The sequence below is a fragment of the Tetrao urogallus genome (genome assembly GCF_951394365.1).
Source record: "Tetrao urogallus genome assembly, chromosome: 1".
NCBI lineage: Eukaryota > Metazoa > Chordata > Aves > Galliformes > Phasianidae > Tetrao > Tetrao urogallus.
The window spans coordinates 109,473,507-109,486,858 of record NC_136813.1 but is presented as its reverse complement, the minus strand read 5'-3'; the positions used below and the strand labels follow the sequence as shown (position 1 = coordinate 109,486,858).

The window sequence follows — 13,352 nt, the reverse complement described above, 5'->3', positions numbered from 1 at the left end:
CATAAAAGACTGAATAAATTTTTTACTCTCACTTTTCAAAATAGATAATACCACCCTGATATTAGTATCCTGACACATGACGCTTGTAGACAGCGTCAGTGTAGTTTGTATTTTTTTTGTACATACTTAGCTGTGGATTTAAGACAGGAATTCTGAAAGCTCCATTAAAAAAAATGAAGGTCAGTCCATTGGAAAATGTATCATTTAAACTTTGAAGTGTTCATTTAAAATACCTTACTAGTATTACTTATTTTGAACTATAGAAGGAAGTCAATTCAGCATACAGTTCCCAATTTTCATATTACATTTAGGCTGCAAAACAAAGACATGCTTCTCACACAAACCTCTATATTGCTGTTACAATAATGGTTGTGGCTGCTTACGAGTAATCCTTTTGCAACAGAGAGGTACATCTTCATAGAGAAAAGTATTTTAAGCATAGAAATACAACCAGCAGCATCTCTTTCTAATAAATGGAAACTATTGTCACTTACTCTCTTAAAACCTGAACTGTCTTCTGCACAGAACCAGCCTTCAAAGAATCTAAGATCAGTATACAGGGCCTGCAGACAACAACAAAGTCATTTCATTACCAACACTACCAAAGCAATTTTTTTTTTTAATATAGCTTAACAAGAGCATCATTAACCAAACAAATGTGCAAGAAAACAGACAAGTCCCTACAGCTGTAGGTGTACAACAACAAATAGCTGAATCAATCATCATGGAATTTTTTAATAAGATCTTTAATGATACAACATTAACACAAAAATAGAAACATACCTTTTACAAATTTGCCTTTTGGAATTATTCAGGGAGATCTGGGAGAAGAGAAAATAAAATTAACCTTACAAAAAGTACAAGTATGAAAACAAAAGTCTTTACAGATTAAAAGCCAGAGCCTTCCCTTTCAGAAACAGAGAACTATATGAAATCTTTTAAAATGTGAAACAATAGCATAAGCAATGTAAACAGGCAGAGGAGGACTTCAGACTAATTCAAAGTGCCTTGCATAGGATGCAGACCACATAAATAATGACAGCTGCTGCAAAAAGATGACAAAATCATTTGTACGGAAATAAAGTAATACATTTCATCTTTCAGTACAGCAAGGCACTTACTTTAGAAATACCTGAATCCAGGACTGAGGCAGAATCAGCAGATTCGTTGCCACCTAGTACAAAAGAACAAACATAGTAAGTATTAAAAAAAAAAAAAAAAAAAAAAAAATTCCTTAAAATGAAACAAACATTTTCATTTTCAAATTAATGATTACGAGCACTCAAAAATAAATTTTGCTTCCCTTCTAAACAGTCAAATAGCAGATTTAGAGGGCTTCCCACCCTGATAATATTCTTAATGAAATCCAAGAAATTTCACTCATGATGGGAAATAAGTCACTGCTTTACCTCTCTTCCATTATTTAACAGAGTTGCAGGAAAAAAAGAATGCAGTGTAGCCCTTGCTATGCATAGTAACACAAAAACATACTACAACTTAAGATAAGAAATAGCTTTTCAGACATTATTTCTCTCCTTCGAGGATTAATAAACTATCAGAATTGTACACGAACTGATAATTTTCTTTTAGGTTACCGACCTTTGGAGGAAAAAAATCTGTTTGCATCCATTTCTTCTTCAGGATAGGGCAACACTGAACCAATTACAGAGTCCTCACTCTTGTTCTCTGACTGAAGTGGAGATAGATTAAATGAATTCTGATGAGGACAGTCTTCATACACAGTTTCTTCTAACCAAGGAAAACAGATCACTGCAATGTACCAATGGGACCTGCCCAACAGTGAGGAAAAAGGGAGGAAAAATGTCAAAATTCTGTAACATTTGGTTCTGAAAAGGATACGAGAAGCTTTTATAACATTGAGAGCTTGTGGACAACCAATCTATTACATATAACTGCTATTGCAATGTTCTTTCATGGCATCACCCATAAATCCTCTGACTCACTTTTTTCTTTATGTTATGGCATAACTGCAGAAATAAGTATAAATTCCTTCCACAGCAATTTATAGCTCTCTCTTACCACCCACCCCACTGTATTTATAGTAATAAAATAATTGGTGACAGTGATCCCAGCTTTGAATACAGTTGCAAGTTAAACATGGCTCTGCTTTTATGTCTTCTTGTAGGAATTCAACAGTAGCTCTCAATTACTATTCAGCTTTCCTGGAGTTTCCATGTGCAGGTCAGTTATTCAGCCAGGCCCAGTCACAGTGCTACTTCTGCTCCTTTTACCATTAACCCCATGAGTTGCTGAGACTCTTCATAGAAGCATTACTTGCACAAGAATCATCATAATGATATGAAATTTATTTTGAAATACATAAAAGCAATTTTCAGAAAAACCAAGAACAAAGATGTAAAGTTTACTCACAACAGCACTAATTAATAGGAAAATTAACCTCTGAAGAGACTTCAAAATTCCTCATTTCATACCTCACTGCTATTTCAAAATCTAATGTGTTCATTTCCAATCACCCAAGCCAGCAGCCATATGGCCTCCAGCCATAAATCTTTAAAATCAACATTCAAATACTAAAATCTTTAAATATCAAAAAAGGTGTCTGAAACACAGACTTACTCCTCATTCACAGGCACGAAGATGTAATCTTTATTGAAGATGTTTATGTGACGAGTCCATGTTCTTACTCTCTTGTGTCTTCTTTGTGCCACTCTGAAAACCAAATGACAATTACTATTAAGATTTGTCCACTAAGAGTAATGTATACAGATTTAGTATTCCTACATATTCCTAATGCCTCAACAGGTTTTTCATTTGCTCTTGACATATTTTTCTTTTGGAAGAAAAAAAAAAAAGAACCAGCAAAACATTATGCCCAAGTAAATAACAAGCCATTTCTGAACCATCTTAAACTTTCTGGTAAACTATCCATTGATTTGAAAGATCTGCTGCAATTATTTACCTACTAATTATTTACTACACCAAATGCAAAAATTGCATCTATTATTGTAAAAGCAGATCTACAGAAGTTCACAGCATCCACGAGTTCAACTTCACATTGTTTCTTTTGAGGACCTATTGAAATAGTCTTCGTTTCAGAAGCATAAACATAAAAATGCCTTTTCTAGGGTATCCCTGCAAACTGATAGCAAAGTCAGAACCACAGCACAAATTCCCTGCAGTCCTGAGCTTTAATGGTTGGATCACATTTCATTTCTATGCCTACAGACATAAAGCATGGTAAAAGGATTCTAGGAGAATAAGAATAAAATGACAAGAAATGTCAGTTCAGATTTTCAGTTTCTTATTATCATTACGTTAAAATGGAGACTAATGGTTCAAAAAGCTTTGTATCAATGTGAACTGAAAGCAAAATCCCATCACTATTTTAATTACATTTTAAGTATATGAACTATGATTAAGAATCATAACTTCAATGTGGGAAGAAAGGGAAAGAAGGAGCAAGGAAGGGAAAACCAAGCTGTTGAGAAGCTCTGCAGAGGACCGTGAGGGTTTGCTGCTAACATCCTCTGCTATGTGATTGAGAAGTGCTGGAAATATAAAAGGGGAGGACATGTTTGCAACTTAGAAAAACACCTATATAAGCATCTAAGCTTTCTTAACATGGACAATTTTGTCTCTACTCCAAAACATTCAGGATCAGAAAGAAGATGCTTTTAAAAAAAAAAAAAAAAAAAAAAAAAGACATTCTCTGCAGCACCATTTCTTGGATTTTTGAGACTTGTATGTGTAAACATGGTGTGTAAGAAATTTTTTTTTTTCAGTGAAACTTTGGACAGTAATTTATTATCAGTGTGCAACATGAAATACGTGGTTGTATAATCAAGATGCTATAATTGCAATATAGTTGTTTAATCAACAGATATCAAGATGTTGTAATCACAATATAATTGAGAGAATCAAGCAAGGTAGACAATGATCACAAAGAGAATAAGCGGAAGAGCTTACCCTTCGGCTGAGCTCACCAGAAGACACCAAGAGAGGGGATCTCCAGAAGAGATCCTTCCCCTCTGGTAGCCAGCTCTTAAATAGGTCTAGGACAGGTGGAGCCTGGCTCCACCCCTTCCGGCAGCACAGGTGAATTGCCTTCACCTGTGCTCCTCTGGCTGACTCATGGCTCGCCTCAGGTGATTAATCAGAGGTTCAGGCCATGACTCAGCAGTTCCCATACAGTGGTAAATCTAAAAATATCTTTGGACATGCATTACTTAAAATGATGCATGCCTTTCCAAACTCTGAACTATAATAAAAAAATCAAAATCTGTAAGTAACTGTATAAAGTGAAGATGAAACTCCTAATAACAAGGAAAGGTATTAACACTTTTATTCTTATTCTGTTTGAACAACATACAGATTTTAATATATTTCAACTGTGAGTTACAACTTTACAATTTAACCACTAGTCATTTGAAGAACACTGATTAAAATTTTACATGCTAATTTGAAGAAAATGTGCAAATTTCTCAATAACAACAAATAGTTTGCTTAAGTTCATTATGCCATCTAACAAGAACTTACGAAACTTTGGGATCTTCCTCAGAGAATTTTTCTGTCCTGGTCAGGCATTTATAGAAGAAGCTGCTAAAAATGTGTGTACGCTCAGCAAGATGTTTTGGTGCCTTCTCCAACATCAGGTATCTATCAAAGAAAAAAAGATGGCAACTAACATACTCCCTTTCTAGAAAGTATCTTTACTGATCAAGAGAATAACTATTATTTTAATGACTTTGCATATTCAGATTGTTTAATATCAGTTGTCTTCACAATTGTTTTTGTTTTTGGTTTTTTTTTTTTATCTACTCTATTTTATATTGTTTACAGACTGAAAAGGCCAAACAGCTACTAAAAATGCAAATGCTTTTATCTCAGGTTTGTGCTCCAGTATTAATATTACTACCCTTATTTTTACAGCTCTGTTTGTAGGACTTGCAACAAAGCCAGGCCTAATATAAGACTATGCAGTGTTATACTTTATTTACAAAAAGAATAGAACAGGTCAGTAGTATAAATTGCCAACTTGACTTGTACAAGTTAGACGCATGAAAGTTGAGATGAACTTTCTACAGACACTCATTTAGTATGACATTACTGTTGATCATTTCACTATAAACAATGACTTACTTGATTACTTACTTAAGATAGAAATCAATGATGACATCATTAAGAAACTCTCCGTATTCTAAGCATTTTAGGTCCTCTCTTGTGACTCCAAGTCCTCCTTTTGCAGGTGGGGGTGGATAAACAATCAGACTAGAAAACACAAAACATGTCATAACAGTAAAGAATCACGTTTTACACAACACTTCTTTTGTATGGTCATTCTATATGAAAAATACTCTCTAGAAAACCTGGTGAAGTGCAAGTTCTCAGAATCTTTAACCATATCAAAAGTTCTTTAAGCCCAATAGTAAGAATATTTAGAGTGTTTGTCCCCCATTGCACACTAGAATTTTGAGAAAACTTCTGAAAATGAAGTTTTTTACTTTTACCTTTTCCTCCTTTTCTTTTTTCTTTTCATAAAAGTAATTGATAAATGGCTATACAAATTAGGAAAAATACTAGGGCATATACTCTCACAAAAAGTTCTCAAGAAAAATTTATTCCAACTAATATTTGCCATGCTAAATATACGATACCTGCATTACGCATCTGCATGTTCTCATTTTCTAATGTATTTTGTTAAGCTAGGTCCTGTACTAACTAGTGAAATGTATGACAAACTAGTTACACATAGATCAAATGGGACAGAACAGTGAAAGAAAACACTGTTTAAAGGAGAAAAAAAAAAAAAAAAAAGACATAGCTTAAATTACCAATCATTTTGCTGTAATAAGAACATGGACACCAATAGAGGTCATGAGAACCCTATCCTTCCACTGATACATCTATGATCTGGCCTAGCAGTTACAGTTCAGGTATTTCCTGATTTCTGAGGTTCTATTTCATCCTGTAACACACTCATCTTGTCTGTTCACTTTTGAATAGCTACATTTATATCTAGTGATATTATATTCTATTACACAACACCAAAATTAACTTAAAATGAAAATTACATACTTCTTAACTGCTCCAGATTCTCCTACTTCTTTCCATTCTTCATTCAGTGCAGAGGATAGAGAGATAGAATAGCAACCACTGTTCTGCTTATTCGCAAGGGCATAACTGGGCCTGGCCACTTTTGGTTTTGCTTTCTACCAGAAAAAGAAAATAAAAAGTATCACAAAATATTATTCAGCTTTTGAAGCTGCAGAGCAGCCCAAGGAATGTCAAGACATCTCTGGAATGGGAAAGATACACAGCTTCTTCTCTACTGCAACCATTCACTTCTAGTTCAACTGATAAATGGCTCCCTTGCTTCTTACTTGACTAACCCCTAGCTTGCTGCCCTGGGGTCACCACAACAGCAGGGAATCCCTATGGTCTGGGCATATGCAGCCATAAGTCAATCAAAAGCTTGAGCATTTGTCACTTACTGACGAGGTCCCTCTACGTTATCCCTTCACACGTATCATCTAGTTTATCACAAATTGTCCCCTTTGTAAGAAATAAATAGCAAATAATTGTGTTGTGGGTTTTTTTTGTTTGTTTGTTTTTTGTTTCTTTTAAACTGGAGATACAGAAAATGTGTTTTCTGCACCGGTCTGATCCAACACTGAGTGGAATATGTGAACACCAACAACTGGTGATAAATCAAGCAACAGTTATTTGCTAACCTGAAATGTAGGCTCTTGAGCAAATGAGATACTCTCTTTTGTTGCACATTGCTTTAGCAGATCCTCACTGGAACTTATAAAAGAGCTCTCTTCAGGAGACAAGTCCTTAAACAAGAGTAAAGCTTGCTTCAAAGACAACAATTCAGGGAGATCTGGCGCCCTGTTTTTCTTGCTTATCTCTGTAATTAATTCAGAGAGCCTGACGACTTCTTGTTCTGTGAGTGGTTGGGACAGTTCAAGAAAAATAAATTCACTAGATTTGGCTGGAAAAAGGAAAGAATGGATATTATTAATGATACTGCTGTGTGACAAAAGTTCATCTGCACACCCACAAAGGAGCATAGAGAAACAACAGAAGGAGAAGACTAAGTAATATCCTTCCTGGGTTCATCATAGAGGTTCATCAGTTCATCAGAAGCCCAACTCCACAAGCCCACAGAAGCACAAGGGCACAATGGCAGGCAAAAACCCCAACTGAAGACTTGGAAAAAGGGACATCCCCATCAAGGCTCTTCCCAGAGCTGTCCCAGGCGAGCCTCTAGTCCAGGTGTGAACCCCATGCAGATAAATTGACGGCAGAGCACTTTGTGGATAGAAGGGGTTTGCTGCTTAGGTGCATTGTACTCATGTTGGGATTTAAGGCAAGAGTACTCACATGGTTCGCTGTTAATACGTTTTCCTAACTGGGTTTCAATCTTTTCTAAATAATCCACAGACAACCAAATGAAAATTATTGTTGTTGAAGAACAGCCATCATCATTTTTCCACAAGCCAAACCTTCTCACATCCAAGGTATCCACAGTCAGCTTAACATTCTTATTAAGTGCCACTGTAAAAAATAGGATTTAAAGTAACTGTTTGTGGCTGTAGAAGAGAAAACAACACGTCATAGTATGGATAATTAGAGTTACTACATACTAAAATAAATTCACCATCGAATTTATTAAAACTGCAATTGTATATTTAATTCCTGGCACAAGGGAAACCATTTAAATTACATAAAACAAAGTTATCAAACCAAAAATACCACAAATTTCCTATTTTCTTTCAGTCAATCCAACCCAGAACTGCTCAGAAAACTTTTCCTGTGAGATACAGTAAACCATGCATCATCTTGGGAAAACAGAATGAATGCAAATCTACAGTTACGTTCCTCTTTGCTTTAGTCAACTCACACATTTTTAATAAACCTAAGGGTCTAAAATCCCTGGTTTGAAAGGATTCATTTGAAATACCTGAAATAGTTACATTTAATACAGTCCAACACTTTGTATAGGCAGGAATGCACAAAAAAGGCCACTAAAACTACAAGTTCACCTTAAAAGCACAGACAGTAGCTGTTATCAATGCTTACATTACAGATATCCCTACCTCCATTTACTGAAAAACGTTTATTTCAAAAGTGATTCGGTGTCTTTGTGAACAATTATGAATTTTATCAACAAAATTATAGGCTGAGTATCATGTAATACTCTAAAGATTAAATTTAAAGAAAAGGCTAAATAAGTTTGCCTTACCTTGAAATGGTATTGTAATATACTTGGTGATAAACTGAAATGAGATTGAAAAACAACATAAATGAATTCACTTTTTACAAGTTCAATGTTTTATTACCTCCACATCCTCCCTTATTTATAGTCAAATAAACTTAAAATAATATGCCTAATTCGAGATTTGTCTTTTTCACATAAAACAAAATTCCTAAATGCATATTACAAATTTAAACAGTTACATTCAGATTCTTTAAAAAAAAAAAAAAAAAAAAAAAGAAAAAACCACTTAAAATGAATTTAAGGAGATATCCTTTGATAAAGACTGTCAGCTGCACTACTTGAACAAAGGACGCTCTGTAAACTGTCCACATTGGGATGCGATCTTGATATTTGCACTAATCTTTGAATTAAGCGCCTTTAAAGTTTCTATGTAAGTTGTCACTATGTTAGAAAAACTTGACTAAATAAAGAATGTTTTTAGCATCACTTTTACTGAAGGGTGTAGTATGTGCTGAGAGGTTTCTCTTCCCTTACTACAGTATACACAAAGAATAAACTTGTTTGTCCCCCAAGGATAACTTTCCACCTAGAAGTGTTCTATTCCAACTCATCTCTGGAATTATTTTGTCATTATTTTGAACTGCTGCACAAAACTGCTGTTTTGTTATTATTGCAAACTACAGTATTTCAAAATGTTTTACTGTAAACAAAAAAGACATTTGTATTCCAACATTTCTTCATTTCTATACATACAATGAGCCTGTTCAAAAACCTATATAAGTTCCCACAGTTGGTACTACAATTAAAGTACACCTTCCCTTGTATTTCTACACTTTGTTGAGAAGCACATTACCTGTGCAATTAATTCTTTTAGTATCATTTTACAGCTCTCTGAAGCTACAAACAATTTTCTGTATAAATGGCAAGATTAATACATATTATACATGTGAACTATATTTATCTTATTCTAGTATCTGTATTATTTTTAAGAAAATTAATTTCATTTCCAATTGACATCTACTCTACCACAGCCATTATTTGCTGTTACATTTCACAGAAAAACTGCCCCAAAATGATTTCTGTCCCACAATATTTACCAGAATCTTTACCTCTGAAAACTAGAGCTACACAAAATTTCATACTGACAACAATCCAAATATACAAATGTCTTTCAGCCAAAGTAATTTGATGCAATGATAATCAAAAAGTGCATCCACGCTAAATTCCACTGACTTTATTTAAACCGAATTTTGTTTTTTAAACATTCTCAAATGTAACCATAATAGACAAACTTACCCTAACAGGACCCGTTGATGACCATTTAAAATTCCCAATGTACAGGCTTTCAAATTCAAAATCTAATCCTGGCTTCACCTCTTCACTATGTATTGATCCAGAAGGCAAGTTGGAAGGACATTTATCTTCATCTGACTTTGTTAAAAGCTGAGGAAAAAAAAAATGGAGGGGGTATATGAGCTTTTTTGAATGAATTCTTTCCATTCTGCAGTCTTACATATTCTCTCTTTATGTTTTTAAGAACTTATTCACAAACTGCATATTAGAAACAGTACATGTTATCACAGTCGTTACCAACTATCTCCTCAAGGGCTGAATAGTATCTTACTCTGATCTCCAAACGCCAAGACATAACCCGGACTCTTTGCCATCTGTACCCAAGCAAAAACTCAAACAATGGAGCAACAGAAAATACTCCCCTTTTGATATCAAACGTATAGATCCAATTCAATGCTTATTATAGTAACAACGCATTCGTGAGACAAAGCAATAATGACTCTCCTGGCCTGTTTTGGGATTACAAATATATGCCAAATTCAGGTCTAACAAAGCAAAACAAGACTCATGAAGTCCAAAACGTGGCAACTGTTGTTGTTAGGTTTAGATTCAAATTCCACTGCTAGGAATCCACAGCCACATAGGAAATGGAACTTCAGCTCACCTCTTTCTGCTGTCCAGAGAGTTGTTTTAACTTTTCCACGCAGCAAAAGTTAGAACAGAGGATCAGAAAACAAGAGAAACTACTATGCAAAAAAGTACTACAGCTACTGTTTGGTTGTGACTAGTCATATCTGCTCTAATTATTTTACAGTTGTCCCACAACATGCAAGAAAAAATAAACAGCAAATAAATAAATACTCTGACATAACAATACATAGCTCAAAAACTGCACTACCTGTTCTGTGTGACTTTCCACATTATCTTCCAATAGCTTTTCAGAGAAACGGTCATCAGACTGTTGGTCTATTTCTTGAACATCAGTAATACGATCCTGCAGTTGTTCCACGCATTTTGGTTCAGAAAGTCCTTCTTCATCCTTTGGTTCAGAAGATCTGTCTTCATCATCACTGGAGAGGACAACTAAAGAGTAAAAAACATACATATACTACAGGATCCAGACTTGAGAATACTTCATTGCAGATTTCAGATGAGCAAAAAGCTCCTTCTCTTCCAATATATAATTCTGAAGTATGTTATCCCAGCCAGCCAACGGCTGTGTGTATGAAGGTGTCTGTAAGAAGTTTCCTATCTTTACTATCACTTTGTACCTCTTCTTCAAAACTGCTTGACTCCCAAAAGAGAGAAGTGACAAAATACCTGCTTCAACAACAACAACAAAAATATTTTAAACAATTCAATTCAAGTATTATTAAAAGTCCAAGATTGATTTTCTAAATGTTCAAAGTCAGCTGCAAAATACAGACTGGAATTTGAAAATCCTGCTCTCTGCTCTGTTTATCAAGTACAAAATGCTCTGCACTCTGCGAGACTGAACTGGGCACTGTTCTCTGACCTGCATAATGCACTGTGAACAACACGTGTCCTCAATCTTTGGTTGTATATATTTCAACTAGTCAGTCATGAATGAGTCCCTAAGCATGCCAATAATAAATCCCAGCAACACAGATACAGTACATACTTGGATCAGCTGAAACAAGTGGCTGATTACTCCCGCAGATTCTGTTCCTCAGCTTGCTTAGGTACTGTGATGTGTCCATCTTTATCTTCCTGATGGTACTAACTCGAGGTGAAACACTAGTGGCAAGCTGTTTTTCTGACAAATTACTGGAAGCAGACTCTGAGCCTGCCTCCTCTGAACAGCGGTGAACAGGTCTTAATTGCTTACTGGTAGGAGTGCCTTTACAGTTTCTCTCCAATGTCTGAGCAACGCAATCTTGCACCAAGTTAGATCTGCGATCTTGCTCATCCTCACAAGGAATTCTGCAGCCAGAAGAGCAAGTTGAACTTAATCTTTGCTCTTTCTAGAAAACAAGAATCAAAGGGTATTTATTTATTCCTTAATCTTTCTTACAATGGTTCAGAATAGTAATAATTGAGCTATATTATGTATAATGTATATATATATTATACAATATTTATATTGTATATATATACATATATATATATATATACACAATATTTATATTATACAATAATTTGCTACATTCTACATAAAATACATAATCATAGCTTAAGGAGACTGCCGTCAAAGTTGAAGACGTAATTTTTTTCGCCCTGTATTTCTTACTACACAGGGGAGACAACAAATCTTACTACAAATTGGGGAGACAACCTGTTCAAAGCCTTCTTAAAACCACTTCAAGCTGAACAAGAAACTATTTCCGATTTTCAGTTGCTCTCCCAGTATTTGACAATGAATGACCAAGCAACAGCAACATTTGTTACTTCGCAAATGTGTGGTTTGGTCAACTACCTACTTCTGTGAGCTTTTAATCAGAAAATCACAGATGTACCTTTATCATATTCAAAAGCTTAAATAGAAACTATAACATTTACTTGACTGATTCTGTCAGCCTTTCCTTTCTTCCTTTTTTTTTTTTCCCCTCCTAATCTTATTGACTGAAAAAAATAAAAACTGAAAAGAATAAAACTTTAGGGAAGGGTATGATAAACAGAGGAGGAGGAAGGAACGTGGCATCCACAAAATTTCAGTAACTCCAGGTATACTTTGCAAGTCTTGTACCAAAATTTCCTAATAAGTTCCATACCATCCATAAAAGAAACATAAGTACCTAGATTTCTTATTTCCAATTTTGTTTTCCTCCATGCTCTGGTCTGAAGGAAATGTCATCTTTCATCCTTTGTGAGCTTTCTGCTACAACAAGCATATTGTGATATTGTGAACAGAAGAACCTACATTTACACTTCTCGATGCACCACTGAACTCCTTTCCCTCAAAAATGTAACAATACTGGTTGGTACAACTCTCATATTTTGGATCTTGCTACTGCGGCTACAGAAGCACTTGTGTGCATTTAGCGTGGACACACATGCACACAAGCATAAACACTAAAATTAAACACAACTTACAGACTGTAGAAGCAATTTTTCTGGAACGTGTTCTTTACAATCATCAGAAATATGGCCACTAAATCTTCTTTTCCTTTTCTCAGAATCCAAAGGGCTTGATCCCTTCCAACTAGGAGAGGTAGCGTTCATGTTTTTTCTCTTATCTAGTTCATCAGAGCTCTTGTTTTCTGTGTCAGAAAATAAGTAATTTAAGGGTTATCCTCAAAAACTTCTGTATTTCTTCATACTTGTTGTTTTATATAAAATGCATGGAAGTAGACACCTTCCACAAGAGATAGTTCTTCTCTTCCACAATTGCGTGTGGTTGCCAGAATATGTCCCCTAACATAATATGGTAAAGATTGTTACCACAAGAATTGATGAGGATGTAGCCAAATTTAGAATTCCCACATATAGATTAGCACTCTATATTCCACAGATTTTCTTCTCGTTTCTGTTGAATGCAACATTCTGCAATTCTTGCTCGAGTCAGCAAATACTACTAAACAGTGTTCAAAAGACTGCATATTCCCCCTAGAGAATCAGCAGAGAACTCATTATTTTCAAGAAAAAAAACAAATATTTAACAAATTCCAGTGGGAATCACAATTTGAGAATTAATATATTCTATTCTTGAGTATAAAAGGTTTTTTTTAATATATAAAATCATTATTTAATGGTGTACTTAGGCTTCTCTCAGTTTCCTTTTGTTCACAGATCTGATTCATCATTGCTTAATTCTTATTTAAAAACACTGTTACTTGATACATTTTAACATACTTGTAAAAACTTGGCTATGAGAAAACATATACTTCATGCA

At 34.8% G+C, this 13,352-nt stretch overlaps 1 protein-coding gene across 1 annotated transcript in view; it reads right to left on the bottom strand.

The window, feature by feature from the left end:
* SENP7 (SUMO specific peptidase 7) overlaps window positions 1–13,352 on the bottom strand; it is a gene marked incomplete at both ends in the record, with an annotated part of 40,160 nt that overhangs the window by 6,891 nt on the left and 19,917 nt on the right. The window contains 15 exons of the mRNA XM_079549387.1: window positions 495–563; window positions 784–821; window positions 1,122–1,174; window positions 1,600–1,790; window positions 2,599–2,691; window positions 4,519–4,638; window positions 5,134–5,250; window positions 6,058–6,191; window positions 6,714–6,976; window positions 7,369–7,542; window positions 8,231–8,264; window positions 9,503–9,649; window positions 10,398–10,582; window positions 11,142–11,484; window positions 12,554–12,720. Coding sequence (XP_079405513.1) covers window positions 495–563; window positions 784–821; window positions 1,122–1,174; window positions 1,600–1,790; window positions 2,599–2,691; window positions 4,519–4,638; window positions 5,134–5,250; window positions 6,058–6,191; window positions 6,714–6,976; window positions 7,369–7,542; window positions 8,231–8,264; window positions 9,503–9,649; window positions 10,398–10,582; window positions 11,142–11,484; window positions 12,554–12,720 — 2,128 coding nt within the window. The remainder of the gene's footprint in view (window positions 1–494; window positions 564–783; window positions 822–1,121; window positions 1,175–1,599; window positions 1,791–2,598; window positions 2,692–4,518; window positions 4,639–5,133; window positions 5,251–6,057; window positions 6,192–6,713; window positions 6,977–7,368; window positions 7,543–8,230; window positions 8,265–9,502; window positions 9,650–10,397; window positions 10,583–11,141; window positions 11,485–12,553; window positions 12,721–13,352) is intronic.